The sequence below is a fragment of the Paralichthys olivaceus genome, chromosome 8 (assembly GCF_024713975.1).
Source record: "Paralichthys olivaceus isolate ysfri-2021 chromosome 8, ASM2471397v2, whole genome shotgun sequence".
Taxonomy (NCBI): domain Eukaryota; kingdom Metazoa; phylum Chordata; class Actinopteri; order Pleuronectiformes; family Paralichthyidae; genus Paralichthys; species Paralichthys olivaceus.
The window spans coordinates 9,941,122-9,961,746 of record NC_091100.1 but is presented as its reverse complement, the minus strand read 5'-3'; the positions used below and the strand labels follow the sequence as shown (position 1 = coordinate 9,961,746).

Sequence of the window (20,625 nt, the reverse complement as noted above, 5' to 3'; positions counted from 1 at the left end):
TTTAATACAGCACATACATAAAGACCATACCAGTCCAGCCATTTAATTCTGATATAAATAGTAGCATTATCACTTTATCACAACGTTTCACACAATATGCATCAAGACAATCTGAGCTCCTTCCTAAGAGATGATGTTGGCTGTTTATTCCTTCATAGTGCTGGATCCCATGAGTGTCCTGTTTAAAGTCACTATAGTACAATCCTCTTGTGGATGCACACTGAGTTCTCCTGAGCAGACAGACAGAATGAGCTCTCCAGGGCTCAGGGGGAAGGAGATTATTTAACTGTTTCTCTCTCTTCTCTTTGGTGCCATTATTGGCTGTTGGCCTGTTTTCATTAACACTGGCTGAGGACAATATGAGTCAAAGGCACATGTGTGTCTGTGTGGGTTTAAAAAACCAGAGACAGCGTCATGCAGCTGACTTTTCTCACCCGCAGTCAGGGCAGTGCCCATCACGGAGCAGCCAAGATGGACAAACACGCACACATAAACACACACACACACACACGCTGCTGCGGAGAAGGAGGAGAAATCCCCATGACCAATCAGGAAGACCTGGAGACACACAGTCAGTGGGGGGACGAAGGGATGGACATGGCAGGAGTGGGGGTTGAGGGTGAGAGACACTGGGGCCAAGGCAGAGAGTAGAAATAGAAGTTCATGGGAACCAGAGGTGGGGTGAAATCTAAAAATGGGAGAGAGGGAATATGTGAGCAGATCTTGGCCTGAGTAAAGAGAGAGAGAGGAAAAGTCTAAGGCTGGAGTCAAACCAATGTTAATGTGAAAGCTCAGTGTGTATTACCGATAATGTCTGAGGGACACTGGTTCAAAAACACTTGTTCCACTGGTCTCAACGTCATATCACATAATAATATACCTTACAGAGCCAAAAATACATTTGTTTCCATTGATAAATCTTTCCTTTATGAAATCTTTCTTAAACTAATTTAACTAGGATGGCACTCAGTAGATCAAAAGTCCCCTTACATTCAATCAAGCTGCACCAAATTTCACATACTCACAGATATGATCTCTTTAAATTGTTTTATGAAACTCACTTATTCTGTGGGAAATCAGTGAAAATGTCAAACATGCCTCACAATCTTAAAGAAATTGAAAATCACTGCATCTGCTCCTTTGTCCAGATCTCAGCCAAAATGTAATGGATTCTGTTTTGGCCCACGTCCCCTTCTTCCACCAGATTCCGTGGAAATCTGTTAAGTAGTTTTTGTGTAATTTTACTGAAAAATAAACAAATAATCAAAATGACAGGGGCAAAATAAAATGACTTTGGCATCTGTTGCTTTTACGGTAAAGATTTGCAGAGTGTCCAGGGTTCAGAAGTGTCTCCGGCTCTGACGCTGGGATTTGGAGACTAGATTAGATTAAATTCCCTTAATTGGATAAATTAGACAAAGTAAACTTTGCTCGCAGTTCATTTTCAGGGTTTACGGAGGCCGTAAGAGAAGAATAGGAAATGTCCAAATATTTATTCACTGGTTTAGTTTGTATCTGCCCTTAGTTTATCAAATTAAACAGTCAGTTGAGAGGGAGTTCATCTTTTCTTAAACCACCTGAAGAGGGACTGAGCCAAAAAAGCTGATAATCAACATTCTATCAAACATCTTTGTGGGTTTTTTGTAGCTTTCTGCAGCTTTTATTCAGAAGTCCCTGTACACACCAAGTTTTATAAATACAGGTAAAAACATCGATCAGCCCTCATGCAACATACACAATCCAGATGAAGGATTAGGTTTTCTACAAAGAAGATAGTGAAACAGCATTCACTTCCACCACTTATTATTTCATGTGTGTGTATATATTCTCACCAGGTGCACAGACGTAAATGGGATTTTTCCAACAACCCCCATAACAGATTATGTAGTCAGAACAAAACCCCTGATGTTTCAGCCCCTTTTCCCTTCTACTACTTTGTTTTCTTCACACCAGAAGCAGGAAAACCCATATCAACTCAGAAGAGTAATCTACCTGTAGTACCCTCAAGATGATGGTTCCCTCATTAATCCTTTCTTCAGTCTTCTCACAGAGACAACACCCTCTTCAAACCCTGAGATCATTTAAGACGGATTCTGAGTCCTCATAACGGCCCTTAGTCCCAAATTGTTGTCGTCGTTTTAGCTGCGGATTAATCTCATCTGGAATTAGAGTTTCTAATGAGGAACACTTCGTCACACAGTGGGTCAAGAGTTTAACAAGCGGCTCTTTTGTGCGATAGTGGTGGTATGGACTATTAAAATGTATAGGTTTTCTCATTGTCTTTGTGTTGTGGAGAGGTTGTGCACGACTTTCAAGTGGAGGAAACATCTTTTATGTTTGTCTTGTATTCAGAGACAAAGAGTAAAGAGTGGGGTCTTCACCCAATTATAGATGGGGGGACTGGAAAATATAGTTCCCTTAATAAGGATGTGACAGAGGCATCAAGTGCAGACAAACTGCATGGATACTAAAAGTAAAAGAGGAGATAAAATATTTTCACTGCAAATTAAATGATTAACCATTAAGTCTGTAAAGAAATTATACAATTTTAGAAATGACGTCTAAATGTCTCAGAGACAAAAGTTATGTCTTCATATTGCATTTGGCTCCAACCCAAAGATATTCAGTTTACCTGCACAATGAAAAACAACATGTAGCCTCATATTTGAGGAAGCTTAATAACTTAAACAGCACTTAATGTCCCTTAAATATTAAATACGTCTTCATTGGCTCCCTGTCACATACAGAATTCATTTTAAAGTCCTCACTGCCCCATTACGCCCCTGCATATCTGACTGATCCACTCCACCTGTACTCATCCACTCACTCGGGTCCAGCTACGTATCCCCAGCTCCGACAGGCTTTCAAGGCTGAAGGACTTAAGTTCTGGAAAGTCTTACCAACACCTCTAAGGTTTGTTGACTCTTTGGAATCATTTAAAAACAGTTAAAGTCTGTTTGACTGTGTTTCTACAAGCCTTTGCATTATTTATGTCTTTTATGAACTTAACTGGAATCATTGTTTCCTTCTTTGTTTACTGTTTTCGCTACAACTCGGTACTTTATAGTCACTTAATAAATACAATTAAATTGTGGATGGTTTGGATCAATGTTTGATTATATATATATATTCATTTCACTATTAATAAATATAAAAATATTAGTTGGGCTACATACTTGTGTTCTATTGTATTCTTCACACTGATGTCCCAAAGATTCAGTCACATATATGTCTCTACGTCTTTATACGTCTTATGTCTCTGAAAACCTTTAAATTAGATTTGTTTTTTGTTTTTTTTAACTCTTAACACCTTGATAAATCAATTTGTTTTGATTAGACTGTGTGTGTGTGTGTGTGTGTGTGTGTTTCAGTGCTACCAACAATGCATCACTGACCCTTTGATTGGGGGATAAGTCACTGCTTGTGCGTCCATCTTGATGTGATGGCCGGAGAGAGGGCTGATTGACCCTGTGACCCTTCTGTGTGAGGCGACGCTCATCGGTGTCCGGAGCTGCTGTCAGCGGGTTAATGAGCGACGGCTGCTCGGGGCACGCTGGGCCTTGGCTAAGTGACCGGGCCGGATGACCACCCTCTGCTCTGACCCTTACGGCCATCAGTTAAACAGCCCCTCCACCACCACCACCACCACCCGACACCCGTCTGTGGGGCTCTCACTTAAGCTCAGGTTTGCACAGCTGCTCTGCACAAGCTTTCACTCAGTAACAACTGAGGTGTTCATTATCCATTTGTAATGGTGATTTAAGAAGCAGGGATACTTTTATTTGAGTGAAAATGTGATAATGACAGCAGACATGTATTCAGATAGATCAGTAAATCACTGGAAACAATAAACTTTAAAAAAATCTACTGCTAAATCACAAATATCTGTGTTTTTACAATACACAAATTAACTGATTTTGATACATTCCTTAATTTTAAACCATTGATTTAGTCTATAATCTGTAAACTGCTTATAAACATTAAGCATTAATGATAATTAATCAACTATGATGTTGCACTGAAAAAAAAGTGTTTGAAAATGTACCCTTTAAAAAAAAAAACTGTTTATGTAATTACCACATGGCAGGACAGCCGTGATATATTTGATTGATGATGAATCCTTACAGTGTCTTATTAAACTTTATTAAATGTGATTTAAAGCACACATGGCATGAAGACTAAAAAAAATAAAGAAATTCACACTGGCCTTCATCAGGGTGACAAGCCAAGACATATACAGTCCTGGGTGATAGCAGGAAGTGAGATTCCAGCTCATTTTCCTAATAGACAGTGCAGGTGACTCAAATTAGAGGAAAATAACCACAATTACGCTGCAGTTAAAAAAAACACAATGAAAGATCCAGTAAAAGTATGTGCATAGATATAAATATTGGGATATACCATAAAAATCCAATAAGTTGAATGAGGTCATTGAGACGATCACCCCATTCTTACATCTGCTTGTATTTTGATTATAATGCATTTTAGAGTATATATTTGTTGTTCATACACTTCTCCTAAAAGTTAAATTGGTGGTGGGTTAGTTTATGGAGTTTATATTAATACCACCATTAAATTACAAGGAAATAATTATGTTATAAACGATTAAATAACATCATATATGGAAAATAAAAGTAGCTTCAAATAGATAAACAAACACCAACCACAACCACAAGCCTTATAAAACAAACATCTTTTTGGGTTGTGTCATTAGGAAGTTCAATTTGTTCATGCTAAAGATTGTGCACCTCAGATTTTGCTTTTATCTTTTACTTTTACTTTTCAACTTTCTTTGTTTGTGTTGGTTTCTCCTAACAGGTCGTCACATTTGGCCCACGATGCAACAGCCCTCTCCTTCTCCGTGCACGTGAAGTCTCGGGCCTCGCCACGGCGAGCAAAAGCGCAGCTGAAAGGCCGCCCATCCCAGTGTGGACGTTTGTTAAAGCGAACAGGGTAATGAATTTTAAACTGCTATAGTAACAGCTCTCAGACATGTGGTTTTAGTGTGTGAGCATGGGTGAGTGGGTGGGCGTGAGTGTGTGTGTGTGTGTGTGTGTGTGTGCGGTTGGGATTTGCAGTTGTGTCTGTGTCTATGTATGTGTATGAATGTAGGGGGATATGTGCATAAATGGGGGTGGGGTGGGGCCTGGGAGTCAGCCTCTGTGTATGTGTGAGTGTATGTGCTGGGGATAAAGACCTAGCAAACCAGCCTGGCTTAGTTGACAGGTGACAAGGGTTGTTTTCAATGGGGATTTTGTAATACCAACAGTGAGGAAAAAGCTGGGGTACCAAGGGACCTGTGAAAAGAGAGAAAGAGGACTTTTCTTCTGGCAGTGAGGGAGGAGAGAAAAGGCAGTGAAGGCTTCGGGGGACTTAGGGATCCCACTAATCAAACTGCTCCACCGTCTAGCGCTCTCATTTTTATTCAAAACGTAGAAATGCTAAATCATTCCAATCGGATTGATCCCGGTGTCAGTGCCTGTGTGGTATTTTCTTTCTCGTCTCTTTCGCCGTGTCTTCAACTTTGACATATCAGTCAAGCAAGGACAGTTGTTACAAAGAGGCCTGAGCCAGAGGCAAACTAATGGTGAATAAGTGGCATTTTAAATGTTGTTTAGTAAATTTGCATGAATTAACCCGGCCCTCTTGAAACGAAGAGCTTTGGAACGTTTTTCACCCCAAAATGTGACAGAATGAAAGAATGAAGCTTCGTACACAGATTCAGTAAAGAGGTTCAAATCTGCCTCAATACTGATACAGATCTGCTATTAATGAATATAAGTTTTTCAATTGACTTAAACATGTCAGTTTGTTTTTCAGAATAAATCTTTAAAATGAAATAAATCAAAGACAAAACTATAGAGTACATCAGTCTGAGAAAAACTGTTGATCATTTATTAAAATTAAAACTCAAGTTTGTCTGAGTGGACGGCCCTTACATGTTGCTTTGTCATGTCTGCCACTTGTTTGCGACCAAACGTCTTCTGTCTTTTTACTGATTTAAAAGTCCTGTTTTTTCTCTGTCTCAGGTTCAGTCGATGTGAGCAGAGTCTCGATCATGTTAAAGGGAAACCTTTTGTGCACACATGTGTAGGTCAGTGAGTCAGGAGTTATCTTTTCTTAGGTTTAAAGATGACAAATGTTCACACAATGAAAGAATCAAACATTTAACCAGGCTGGAAGGAGGGGGAAATAGAAAATCATATTGATTTTGTAGTGTACTTCTTTAATTTTTGGATCTTTATCAAAGATTTTTTGCATCTTGACTAAAAAGAAGGATACGCAAAGGCTAACTGGCCTCTTCTTATGGGGCGACTGTGGCAGAGGGGAAAGAGCGGTCGGTGGTTTGATCCCATTATTACTTACCTGCTTGCTGAAGTGTCCTTGGGAAAGATACTGAACAGAAGATTGCCCCTCATAGAAAAAAAGGGCTGCCCATAGATTCACTGTATGAATGTGTTTGTGAATCGGTGAATGGCAAAAAAAAAACCTGGACTGTAAAGCAGTTTGAATGTTCAAGACTAGAAAAGTATTGTATAAATACAGAACATTTTTTTCATTCTTTCACCATGTTGCATGTACAGTGCAGGTGTGAGATCAGATACATAGACTAATTCTGCAAACTGCTAACATCTGCACCACATTTCACTTGTTTATCAGTGAGCTATTAGCACTCTACGTGGGCCTGGTTCTTTAAAATGTTGAATCAAAATATTCCAGCTTCTCCCTCTTTTACTCTGTGTCTTGACCCCAACTTCAACGACTGACTGGATTACTCTTTTAGCAACAATCATTCATTGTCTGGTTTCAACATTTATTCAATTCAATTCAATTTCAATTTTATTTATATAGCGCCAATTCATAATTTACATTATCTCAAGGCACTTTACATTTAAAGGTCAAGACCTTAAAACAATATATTTATATCTACTTATACACTGTATTTACCTTTTAACCAGTCTTAGTACTTACGCTGATCAAACATTCCCATACGAACTATACATTTACTTAATGAGCTCTATGTTGGATTAGTACCCTGAGGGCACTGCTCATCCTTTATTGTTAATATTAAAGACAACTGGACAACAAATGGACAGGTTGATAAATAATTTGACTAGAAAACAGCTGATGTCTCTAAGACCCTGACGAGAAATAATATTTTAGTCTGATTGTACGATACATCATCATCATAATTTTAAAGGTATTTTCTGGTTTAACAAAGAGACCCATGAATTTTAGGTAATTAAGGATGTTATGTTTCTTGGTTGGTTTTGATGTGTGTTTCTTTGTGAGTCAGAGATTTCCACAGATCATGGTGGAAGGATGTGGTTTGGGTCGGGGAAGAACCCATCAAATTTTTGTGCCAGTCCAGATCAGAGGTTGGATTCAGGATTTTTTATTTATTTAGCGTTGCAAGATAGGACGTTTTAAAACTTTTTCCCAGGAAATATTTCATGGATCTTGATGAAAAAAGGTATGTGTCCTGAATGCCATTCTAGTCATTGTGTGAATTTCTTCATACGACTCTGTAAGTCGTGCACTTTAATTAATGTGAACATTTGTTATCACATTGCACGCTCTTGTGACATCCTGCACAGTCTGAGCTCTGAGTGGATTAGTGGCAGGAGTGAACACAGAAATTGGTAATTGTATTTTAAAAGAGACAAGTTTTGAGGGTTAAACACCCCTGCTGTGAGCCAGCCTGTCCAGTGGAGAACATTTACCCAGGCAAACAGACCCCCCCCCCCACACCGACCACTGCCGCCACCACCTCCACCACACCCACTATAGTGGCTTGTACCACCCCAAGAATAAAATGAGGAGGACTGACTCAATGCTCATCTTCTCCACCACCATCCCAGATTAAATCATGCAATCATTTAGTGTTTGTGTGGTCTTCCCTGACTATGAGGAGAAAGGATGGACCCGGGTAGAGAGAGCGGAGCTGGAGTCAGTGTGTGGGAACCACATAGGGAGAAATCCCCGGCTGATCCAGGCCAAGACACTTTGTTTTTCTTCCCTCCGCTCCCACCCCTTCCCTCCCTCTCTTTCTCTCCATCCATTTTTGGGTTTTCATTTTTATTCATAGGGTGATCGGGGTGGAGGGAAGGGTGTCAAAAAAGCAGGGGGCAGTTTGTGTGTGTGTGTGTGTGTAGCAGGAAGGGATTGTTGGTCGGCTGATGCCAGTGGATGTAGGTGCGGGCCTGCCAACAATAGCCACAGTGTTGTTTGGGTAGTTGCGTCCAGGACTCTTGGACATTCTTCCCATGTCAGTATAATCACTACTGGGAGGTAGCTCCATTACGGATTACCATATCATTAATAGTATCCATGACTTTTGTTCAAAGGCTACTTGTGTAATGTTGCCTTGTGGATGACGGCTAATCCGCTGAGCTGCAGCTGTAGGAAAGAAGAGGGGTAGATCCCACCATCAGTTTCTCTCTCTCTCTCTCTTTCTCTCTCTCTGCCTCACACACACACACACACACACACACACACACACACACGCACACACACACACACACACACACATCCACACATCCACACATGCAAACACATATAGAGGCATCTCCCTGTCCAGGCCCACGGGGATCAGGCCACTGAAAGACAGATACAAACAACAGTCAAATACAAAGTTCCCCCCATAGAGAAAAAGAAACATCCATTCTACACTTCCCAACTGATCCCCTCCTTAAAGCCAAAGACCAACCCCCTTCCTCTCCCCCCCAACCCCTCTCTCTCTCTCTCTCCTCTCCTCCCATATCCCTGAGTTGGCTCTAGTCCTCCTGTTAAAGCCCCTTGCTCTTTAGCGCAGCCCTCCTCTCAGATGGTGGGCCAGATTAGGAAGGGGAACAATAACAGTTTTCAATGTAAAATGTGCATCTTGTTAGTCCCTTTTTTTCCTCCCCTCTCCTACCTTATGATGGTGAGAGAAAAGGGGAAGCGTAAGCGGCCATTCAGAACGTTATCTGTGGGTGTCTTCTCCCCACAAACGCTGGCTTGTTCTCTGGCTGATTTTAATCCTCCCATTTCTCTCTCTCTCTCTCTCTCTGCTGCTGGATTTGAGCAGAGAATAATGTGTCTGTGACCTCTCTGGACATGAAGTTTCAAATGCATTTATGCACTTCTCTCATTATTTGAATTTGAATTGATGATTTTCGGCTGAAAAGCTAAAGAAACCAAACATTAAAACGAAAAATAATGTACATTTATGAAAATAAACTATCCTTGCCAAATTCCTTTACAAAAGTAAGTCTGTTTACTCAGACGTGGTGCAGTGTCTTTACAAAAAAGAGTGTAGTGATATAATGAGTACACATTTATTCTTGACAATATAAAGTTGGATTGAAGAATCACTTTGTATAGATTGATGTCTGATTCCAAAACACAAGGTCACATTTAATCTCTCTGCTCAGAGAATCAGTTTAGTCACTGCTGTGAATAGATGGAGCCTGAGAGTCACCCCCCAGTGTTGGCATGTTGGCAGGGAGAGCTGCCAACTCCGAGTGCAGCAGCAGATACTCTGAATGATACACTCGCAAACCCCTGTTTGTTTTCCTAATGGGCGTTAATGCTGTGCATAAAAACATTCCTTTGTCTGTGTGTGTGTGTGTGTGTGTGTGTGTGTGTGTGTGTGTGTGTGTGTGTGTGTGTGTGTGTGTGTGTGTGTGTGTGTGTGTGTGTGTGTGTGTGAGAGGCAGCTGTTATAAAGTCAGATTAACTCAAAGAAACAATTTTAAGGAACAATTTGAAAAAATAATCTGAATCACATAACCAAGGAGGTTATATTTTCACCCCTGCTTGTTTGTATGTAAACCAGATTACGCAAAATTTGATAAAGGGATTACCATGAAACTTGGAGGCCCATTGTTTTATGGGTCAGGGAATAACCTATTACATTTTGGGGTGGATCCAGGATTTTTTTTGTCACTTTCTTTAACATTTCAATATGATTTTCAATATTTTATGAATAAAAATGAGTCATATTTAGAGGACTGTTATTTTGCCTGTGTGTAATTTGATGCCGCTTGATTGAATCTAAGGGAACTGTTTTGTCTTGGTGGAGGTATGTGCTCTACTGAGAGCCATTCTAGTTTTATCTGGAACTCTCTTCAACAGTTCAATATTCTGACATTCAATTTTCCTCAATGAACCTTCAATACTTTTCAATACTGAAAAAAATGTTTCAATTACTTAATTTACCTTTGTTATATCTTCACAGTCCCTCTAGATCCGTCAGTGTAACGTGTGCAGTAGTACGTAGAGGTATGAACAACTCGGTTGCTGTGTGTAAAATAGTATAATAGAGGGTAAACTGATATTAACTTTTGTAATGGTTCTGTAGCATCATGGTGAAGTTTTAACATTATCTCTGACTAAATTTTGCTTTTTTTGGTGTAAGTTAGGAAAACAGTAAACATAAAATTAGTTGTATGTATTTAAATCAGTTTAATTTATAATTTAATTTGGGGTGTGAACAAACTATATCCACACAACACTAACACTTTGGATTCAGTTAATGTATTTTAATTATTTTATGTTCTTTCAGTTGTAGAATAGCAACAGGTCAATATTCGTAATGTTTGATGTTCAGTCATCACTAAAGTTTAAAGAAGGTGTAAAGTTAAAACCACCTTGTTTAACTTGTTTTAACCACACTGAGACTGTGTCTGCACTGGGCATACAACAAGTCACTGAGGTCCACATGCTGCAAACTGGGATTAAACTAACTGTGTGTGTGTGTGGGTCAGGGTGACGGACGTTTCTTTCTTGTCACTAACAAAGTCAGGAGTCGTGACTGCACCCTGGTGGCCTGACGGTTTAAAAAAATGTCCCCAGTTGGACTCAAGCTGGAGACATGTTGCATGTTCTCCTGTTCTCTCCCTTTATAACTCTCTCTGTGAGAAACTGCTGGTTAGTGCTTCTATACACCTCCTAAGGATTTGGTCAAATATGTCATTGCTGTGTTGTAATTGAATCAACTTTGTTTAAAAAAAGTGAATGAAACCACCACACTGTGTGAACATGCATCAGTCCAGCTCAGCCTGTCTCTCTGGATCAATGACATGTTTTATTTCACACAGATTTCCTTATGTGGCTGTTGTTTCCACAGACGGTGTTGTGTTGCCTCATGTTCGTGGTGTCGGACATGGGTGTCCTGCTGTGAAGGTCACAGTGAGGTCAGTGAGGGTCTGACCACTTCACCCACCGCCACGATGACCACAACCGTACGTCCAATCTGACTGTTGTAAAACTAAAGGAAACACAGTTTACAATATTGTTTTTGTCTTTGAATGTTGCTTTAATTGTGTGTGTGTGTGTGTGTGTGTGTGTGTGTGTGTGTGTGTGTGTGTGTGTGTGTCCTTTCTGAATGTGTGAATTCCTTTCTTTGCTTCTGCTTCATCCTCTTTTGTACAAAAGCTGCCTCTCCCCAAAAAGCTCATTGGGTTAAAATAAAAAGCATTCAGTCACACTATCCACATTCACACGAGAAAATGTATTGGCCGGATCTCATTCAGTTTGGCCGCACGCGGTCACTTAAGATGAAGTCTTCAACCCTCACTGGCTGTGAATCTCATTTCTGCTTTATTTCTTTCTCTGGATTGGTTACTCAGATCGTGACCTCAGAGGGTGACCTGTGGAGCCCCCTGGGCCCCACCTCACTGGCCCTACGCTGGCCCCCAGGACACAGCTAAATACAGAGGAGCGACCGTCAGCTCACCGGACAAAAGGCCGAACATACCATGCTCGCCCCTCATGAGTCCAGCCAAGCGCACAGGGAGCACATTAGGACCTCTGGGTTTTATTTACCCTTTCTTTTTGGCCCCGCAAAGATTCGACCAGGGCGTGAAGTTTGTCAGGTGCCTCAGCTGTGACCGTCTGACCACATCACACACACACAGCATTTCACATTCCCAAGCAGCTTCATGTTGCATTCTCCTGATTCATGATGTCAGTTTTCATGTTCTCCACCTCACTGAAGCGTTATGTTAGAGAAAGATTTCTGGCAGGAATAAACCATCCCTGATTTCCAAAGTTAAGTCGTTCTTAAAGGAACCTTCACACGTGAACGCAGCCTCAAAAGCACGAGAGTGATCGGAGCTGAAAGGACGACATTGCAGCGGAGCAGGGAAATAAAACGTGAGAGCAGGTTACAAGTAAACAGGCTAGATGAACTGTCAACATTTTCAAATACACAAAACAGCTCTGCTTCTAGTAAAGAAAAAATAATATAATATAATCTTGCTCATGTACGCAGTGCACCAGAAGGAGAAACTGTTTTTATCAACAGAAGAGAAACAAGCGAATTTTCTCATTCTGAAAAGCCAAAAACATGAATTAGAAGTTTTTTACTTCAAACAGAATGAAACATTTCTTTATTAGTGTATTATTATTATTATAGATGGATTAGCTCACTGAGGCTGAATTTATTTTGATTACTTTGCAACCAGGTTTGATCATATAATCAATGGTTTGATTGTTTAATCTGTGATAATACAGAGAAATCCTAACCTTAAATTGTTATCATTAGGAAAATAAAATAACTAGTAAATATAGCTGTCAAGTTGAAGTAAAAACATTATTTCATATCAGTGTTTATGGTGGAAATACTCAAGTGAAGTAAAACTTAAACTTAATCTGCTTCTGTCCTGAGACAATGAAAGTTTGTTTGTGGTGTTCACAGTATAAAAAACGTTCATGTAAATATTTAACAGCAACCTCTTACATTCCAGTGTGTCTTAGTTTAATCCAGAGATGAGCCATCAACCATTTCTCTGGTAAAATCTTTGAAATCAGAAGTTTAGAGGGAGACATTTCTATAACCTTCTCATAGAAAAAGGACATTTTTTTGGATCAATGGAACATTTATTAAATTAATTATGTAAGTTTATAAGAAAACATTATAGTATACAGTTTAAACTGAACATTAGACTAAATCATTTGGTTGTAAGTAGTAAAATAATGTTTTGTATTAATGGATATTTAATATCTCATATAAATCATATTCTCTTGAATTAATGAATTTATTCACATGACTCATAAAGAACAATCTGACACACCTCCCTGACTTGTACAACTTCTTTTGATTTTGATAGACTCATAGAAAATTTCACTGATGTGCATCTTCTTAAAGTTGGAAACTTAATTAAAATTTTACTGAATTAAAAAATAGATCAAAGTTTAGTAAAGATATCAAACTTGACGTCTCAATAAAAGCTAAATATTGCCAGAAAAATTAAGAAACTGCATAACATCTCTTAATTATTCTACTAGAGTGGAGAAATATGCAAATGTCTTTATTAACGTGTTCTTTGATTTAATATATTCTTTCAAATATCCCTAATTTATTGATGTTGTCAAACTTAATGCCATTAGTCTTGAACAAAAAGCCATTAAAACATAAATTATGCCTCTCTATTGGAGACGTCTTGTGAAATTACTCACATGCTGTTGTTATATTTGCCTCCTCTTTTACTCATACGCCCTTTATAAACACACAGGAACTGGAATGTATGGCGCTCTTTGTCTAACTACCATGCAAAATCACCTGATTTATCTCGAGCACTTTCTGATGTCACACTGTCTGTGCTCGTGACAAAAGTGTCCCTTGTTGTTGCCGAACCCACCCTCGTGAAACTCACGGCGCCGATCTAGAACACACGTTCTCAACCTTTTGTCCCCACAAAAACAAAGAACGCCACTTTTTCTTGGCAAATGACGCCTTAATTGTGCAAGTTAACAAGCTTGCTCTCCTTTTTCTCATGAATAACAAAGACTTTGGTCCAAGTTTGTTCTTTTTGTTTGTTGTTTTTGTTTCTTTAACTCACGGCTCTCCTCTATAGTGTGTTGTTGCACGCTTGTTGGGCCGTTCCCATGCCGCTCTCGGCCTCCATATTTCTCTGATTGTCTTTGGTAGCGGTCGCCCTCTACACGAGAAAAACTTTACAAAACAGCGGAAAAAGACAAAGAGCAAGAAAAGTGAGGGCGTGACTGAAAGGGTGGTCCACAGTGGGATGTTTTGTACAGTATTCATCATGTTTTTATTTATATCGGAGATGTCTTTGACCCTTAGCTGCTCTGCCTCCTTTAAAACACTACCTCCTTTATCACTCTATTCATTTTTGGCTCAAATATCTCAGTTCTAAATGGAGGTAGTGTTGAATAGGACATCTCCATGGATTTGCATAATCTGATGGCATTGCTGGTGAGCACATGGAGGGTTGTGCCAAGTGTAAAAAGGTGAAGCCCCTCATCCCTTGGCAGGGGGCACAGACGACTATGGAGAGGCCTCCTACAGCAAATGTCAGATTTTACAGCAGATATGTTCAGAGTCATTTTCTCTCACCTCGGATGAACAAATACAAAAAATCTGCTAAAAAATATTGATACGTTTTATTTATTACAAACCTCTATTTAATTTACTGTCGAATATTATCACTATTTTACACTTTTAACACGTCTGCTCACCAGAATCACTCCCAGACAATCAAAAGCCGTTGATATCTGTTGTTGGGTTTTTTTTTCTTCATCTCAACCTCACAGACTTCATTCATGTCTCGCTCTCGATCCTCTCTTACAGTGCCCGTCATTCTTCAGACGTCGCCGGTGCCAAGGCAGTAGGGCGGCTGCCTCGCTCTGATGGGAAACTGTTGCTCATGCGCTGGGTTGGCTGCCAAGTTTTGGCATTATTGGTGAGGGGAAGAGGGGGGGGTGGGGGAGGAGGAGAGGGGAGGAGATGGGGGGTGTACAGAGAGGGGGCCCTTTAAACCCCTGTGAGATAGTGCTATCTGTTGTGGGAATGATCTTCATCCCTATTTTTTTTCCTCCCCTCCCCTTTTCTTAGCACCCTCACACTGTTTCTGTCTCTCCCTCTGTCTCAGCCCTCCCATCCACACTCCCCTCCCCCCCACTCTCTATCTTTTCATGCTGCAGATCAGACAACCATCCTGAGGTGATCCGGCCGAGATCTGATGCCACTGGAGCACTTTGATTAGCCACCAGCAGACTGACTGACTGTTGAGTTTCTCACAGCTTGTGTATCGTCTTTGGCTTCGCTCCCAAAGCACGACAGTAACCCTTCTTCACACACACACACACACACACACACACACACACACACACACACACACACACACACACACACACACACACACAGAGGGCAACACAAACACACACTATGGTAAAGGAAAGAAGATTTGCGGTTGTTCAGCCAGAGGCTTAACTGACAGCCTTTAGTGTTTGTGCAGGTGCAGAGATCGGACCAACACTTGCGTCTCTCTTTGGATCCAGAAGCTGGTCTCCAGTATTTTTTGACTTGTAACCCCTTAAAGGAATAGTTCAACATTTTGGGACATATGCCTGTTTACGGTCTTGCAGAGAGCTAGATGAGAAGATTCAGATATTGGATATTCAGATAAGTAGCAATACAGGTTTTGCTACATTGTGGAGTTAGAAGCAGTTTTTCCCTCTCAGATTGTTTTGTTGCAGATTCTTTATAAACTTAAAAAATGTTAAATATGTCCATCGACGATAGAAAAACTTTATTATAAAACTTTCACAGTCTTTATCAGATTCATCATACAACACGATACATTACAGGACATATGAATAGGATGAGATTAGTCCTTTCTCTGTGCAAAAAAGTCTCTGCTTTGCTACAATGTAATCCTTAAAACCATGTTTTCTTAAAACAATATAAAGATAAATAGTTTAGTACAGTTATTGCACTGAGAGTGCTGAACTGTTTCTAATACGAAATCTATGTGCTTCAAATAACAAAGATATAGAATAAGGAAGGCTGCCGCACGCGAATGAAGACGTGTGTAAAATAGTTATTGTGCTTGTAGCAGCAGAATTATGTCTTAAAGAGTTCAATAAACCGATTTACTGTGCTTTTGGTTTACTAATAACATTCTATATCAAACTATTTCTCATGGATGAAAAATTCATCTGATTCCCAGCATTGTTCCTGTTTCCACAGGATGAGGAAGATGCTTTTCTCTTTATAAACTTTTCTTCATTCATTCATCCTCATCAAAGTAAAAGCGGGGTGGTGTTTTTCTTTGACGTTCAAGTGATGAATAATTTCTCAAAAGAGCAGATTGTTCATGTTCAGCATGTGATATTAATGTGAAAGATAAACATTCTCCAACGGGAGCTTCACCACAGCGGCTCAGTTTACATGACAATAAATGCTGTGGAGTTTTTTTTGTTGTTTTTTTATCCCTGCTCAATTTATTATTATTCATGTGATGTGCTGTGGCTAAATCTTTCTCATCTGGCTGCACATGAGTCTTTTTTCTCCTGTTCAGAGTCAGGATTTAAACCAATATTGGGGCTGTAGGGATCCAAGTGTTTCTCCAAAGCCTTTTCTCTTTTATCGTATTGTCACTTCTTCCATCTGCATGCCCACTGTTTTTCATTTCTTTCATTTGTCCTCTCTTGTTGCTCGTCCTTTTTGCTCCGCGGCTGGTTAATGTGGGTTTATCCAACCATCCAGGCGATTAATGTGGGCTTATCCATGCATCCGTTATCTACCCATCCATCCGGAAATGATTCTTGCGTCCTTCCTATATCTGCCCGTAGTTGTAAGTATGAGGACACCTACCACACCTTACAATTATGTCTTTTAGTGTCATGTTCAGGTACAGGAGCCTGCAAGAGAGAGACATGTGCAATGATTTTAGCTTTGCTTATTTGCTTCTCAGTATTTTCTTGCACTGCTGTCAAGAGAGAAACTTTGATTTCATGGTGTTGATTATTTTTCTTCGCAATCACTCAAGGATGAAGCACAAGGAGGCAGAGATTGTTCCCCTTTCAGATCCACCACAATAGGGCTCCTTGGTTTTAAGGGGGAAAAGGGAACAACAAGGAGTTTGCCCCTTTTCACTTTTTTACCTCTTTTTTCACAATCCAACTCTATACAACTTACTTAAAGAAAGACAGAAGGGGTCTGGAAGCAGTGTGATGCATTTATTGAGATGCATGTGGTCACAAATAGCAAACACCAGCTTGCCAAGAACAGTTCTCTTTTGATCAGATTAATTCCTCATTCTGTGGGACGCAAAGAGCCTCTAACTGCTCTCAATATGTGGGGAAAACTGTTTCACAGGCTCAAGAGCAGGTTTATTAGGTTTTCTTGTAATAATTCATGGAAATGTATTGTTGCTCCTCAGGTTCTCTGTTTGTGTGAAGAAAAATCAAACTTTTACTCGTCAGTTAATGCCAAATTTTAACCAGGTGCCTCTCCTCCATGCAGAACATCCCCTCGTAATCCAAATGAAAAGCCTAATTTCCCTTAATATATGGAAATAGTCAAACTTGGCTAAAGTTCCGAGGCGGCCACAATTATTCTGTGGCTCTCAAAGATCCTGGAAATTCAACTCCATATCCAAAACATTTACTTTGATTCGTTCAGTATCACACTATCCTGTATTGCCTGTGTGGACATATTAATCCAACTATTTAGCTCCATCATAAACTAAAATGTCAGGTTTTAGAATGAAGCATCAGATGTACATTTTAAGGAAGGGGGAGTGTTGGATGAATCAATGGTTTTGTTAAGTGTGTTAAGTTTGTTTAAGGTGGGAGCGGGTGGCCCAGTGGGAATCAAGCTCATGTCTTCCCCACGTGGAACCTGCTGTGTCACCCATTAAATCACCAGATCAGTCCTCAAACAGGTCTGTGGGCCAGACTAAAGACAATATTGTTTGAGCTTTATAAAATTGTCAGTATAGTACGCCACAAAAACTGAACCTTTTGGGATTTAGATAAAGTTTGAGCCCAGTTGTCCAAATTATTTTATTTCTTATCGTAAAGTCAATCCAAACAAGCATAAGCTATAACACAACTGTTCTTTCATTTATATAATACGATAAAGGACTATGATGACTATAATCTCCTCAATAGCTGATTTTGTGTATATTTCTATAAAATTAGTCATCATTTACTGAAAATGAAAAATTCGAGCACTTGGAAATGTTTTCTCTCTTCTCTAAACTTTTTTTTTCAAGCAGGATTCTTTCTGGAAGACATCAGCGTTGTATCTACCGTCGATGATCTCAACGAGAGATCATCTGGAAATATGTAAGTAGAGACAAAATAGGATGAATTTTAGTCAGAAATATTTATTTACAACATGTACATAAACAGTTTCCTTCATTCACAGTTATATAAATAGAAATAGCAACAAAGCATAGCAGCCGTATTTACATGGCGTGTTGCGCACTGTGCAAACTAAACGTATTTGCGTGCGTGTGACCGATAAAGTTAAAATAGTGGTGATCGAGTCCCTGCACCGGTGACAAGTATCCACCGTGCTGCTGCGTGTGCGCAGAGAGCGGTACTGTTGGGTACGTGATGCCCGGGCTGCGCGCCGAGCTGTGCCAGGAGAAGTGTCCCGGTGGACTCTGCTGGTACACGGAGTCAGACGGACTGTGGCTTTGGTGCTCCGGGGAAGAGTGCAGCTGGCCGAGGTAGTCAGACGGTTCTGGCATCGAGCCGACCGAGCCGAACACGGGCTCGGTGACCACACGGGACTTGGACTGTAAGAAGGCGAGGATCCGTGCGTACTTGATGTCTTTGGTTTCAGCTCTGTCCTCTGTGGTCAGGTAGTGCACCAGGTTCTTCATACACTCGTGGTATCCGTAGTGGAAGTAGTTCGCAAACTCAGCGAGAAGTTCACCTGGAGTTAAACAAAGTAAACAACGATTACAACCCTGTCGATAACAATTTCAAAGTCAAGTCTTTCACTTTCTGATTCCGGTGCGTAAAACTGGACGAAATGTCGACTTCTAGAAATTCTCACTAAAAATTCACTCAGCGATAAGTATAATTAAAAATTACACAAATAGACAAGTAACCCCAGATTTGTGTTTACCCAGGATAAAGAAACTAATTTTATTCTGCTGACAGAATGTTGGTGGTTTGATGCGTAAAGTAAAAGAGCCGCGTAAAAGTTTACTGACCTTTTTCTCTCCCACGGGGAAAATCCGCTGAGTGCAGCGCTCGCAGATACTGAACTGTCATTTCTAAGATCTCAGCTTTCTCCAGTTTTCCAGAGCTCTGACAAAACAGTAAAGAAATAATCCAACGTTATAAAATGAACGAGCGTAAATATCAACCATCAGTAGAATTGCTGTAAGGATTCATCGACCAATTGTCAAAATGCATCAATATTGTGTAAATGATAAATCAGATGTACAAATATCATATTATCACAATACCTGTTTTGCCATTGCCATCGGTACTGTTTTTCCTAGTTCGTTCAGGCAGCGGTTAATTCGGTCCCGTCTTCGTTTCTCGATGACTTTGTGAGAGATGGGAGTTCGCTGCAAAACACAGGGAGATACAACATGAGCACATGGAATCACTGTAGTCAATCTCAACTTAAAGACATATTATCAATTAGAAACACGCGGAAGTCAGATGAATTACGAAGAACGTGTTGCTGAGGACTGTACACTAACTCCAGGCAGCTTTTGCGCGCAGTGCGCGCTTTGTTGCTCCAGAGCGCGCAGCGGACATCTGCGCTCTAGAGAGTTTGTTTGAATCTGAGCTCCCACTGGACACAGCACACATACCTTGCAGCATATTTAACACATAGCAGGTGTTTCTAACATAATTAACTCAATTATTGTCACCAACTATTGCGTAAATGTCCGATAGCCTTCTTTACATCAGAAACGCGCCTAATCATCTTGTAGCGCGTGCCACCAGCTGGTGCACAGTGGATTTCAGTTCCACTGGTGTAAAAATTACTCCAAATAGCAGTTTGACAATATTTCTTGAAAATAATCAAGTAAAAAATTCCAAATTGCAACTCAAAAGTGTTAAAAGTGTCATGTTGCCAAGATATTTCAGTCCTCAAAATGCAGAGCGCACAAGGAGCGCATACCTTCCTGTCTTTCATCTTCGATGCCATCGACGAATTTCTGTCAAAAGTGTTGAAATGAGTTTGGCTGGATGATGGAGAGGTGTGTTGCTCTGGTGAGAGATGAAGCGGACTGAGGTGTGAGCCGAAAACTGGCCCTTTTAAAGGGATCATCCAAGGGACTCCTGCATTCATGGTGTAAATTATTCCATGGGATTAGAGCCATGCTTTTGGGTAAATGTGTGCATTTAGGATCAGTTAAAGAAATAGTAAAAATCTAAAGCCATGGGCTAGCAGGGGGGCAAACCTGCTTTGTTAATCCACGTGGCTGTTCAAAAGACACGTGATTACTTTTGGAATATTATTTGCATAGTAAGAACCCAGGCGGGAAACAAGAACTGAGCGTTGGGATCGCCTGATCCGGCGGGGCGCACTGTGCGCACTGAAAACAAAGCCGGCGAAAAAAGAAACACTCTTTCTTCCAACTCGCGTTTCTCACACGATCGCCTGTTTACAAATCCCAGCAAGCGATCTTAACTCTCGTCCAAGCCCGGTCCGAGGTTTAAGGCCTGTCCAGTGTCATTAGAGTAATTAAGTAAGCCTTTAATAGGCTGTTCCGCCAAGTTCAGGGGAGATCTTTTGGAGACAGAGTCCCCCCGTTTGTTCTCGGCGTTTCTCACACGACTTGGTGACACGTCCATCTTTTATGAGAGATGGCAAGCTTTTTGTTTACATTCTTTATTTTGCAGGAC

At 40.4% G+C, this 20,625-nt stretch overlaps 1 protein-coding gene across 1 annotated transcript; it reads right to left on the bottom strand.

Annotated features, from left to right (window-relative positions):
* Positions 1-17,966: 17,966 nt before the first annotated feature.
* On the bottom strand, positions 17,967-20,169 carry helt (helt bHLH transcription factor). The gene is made up of 4 exons (XM_020100344.2): positions 19,898-20,169; positions 19,227-19,331; positions 18,969-19,065; positions 17,967-18,685 (listed from the first exon to the last, which is right to left on the bottom strand). The coding sequence occupies exons 1-4, from the start codon at positions 20,066-20,068 to the stop codon at positions 18,210-18,212; spliced, it is 849 nt and encodes a 282-aa protein (XP_019955903.2). The 5' UTR covers positions 20,069-20,169; the 3' UTR covers positions 17,967-18,209.
* Between the last annotated feature and the right edge of the window lie 456 nt (positions 20,170-20,625).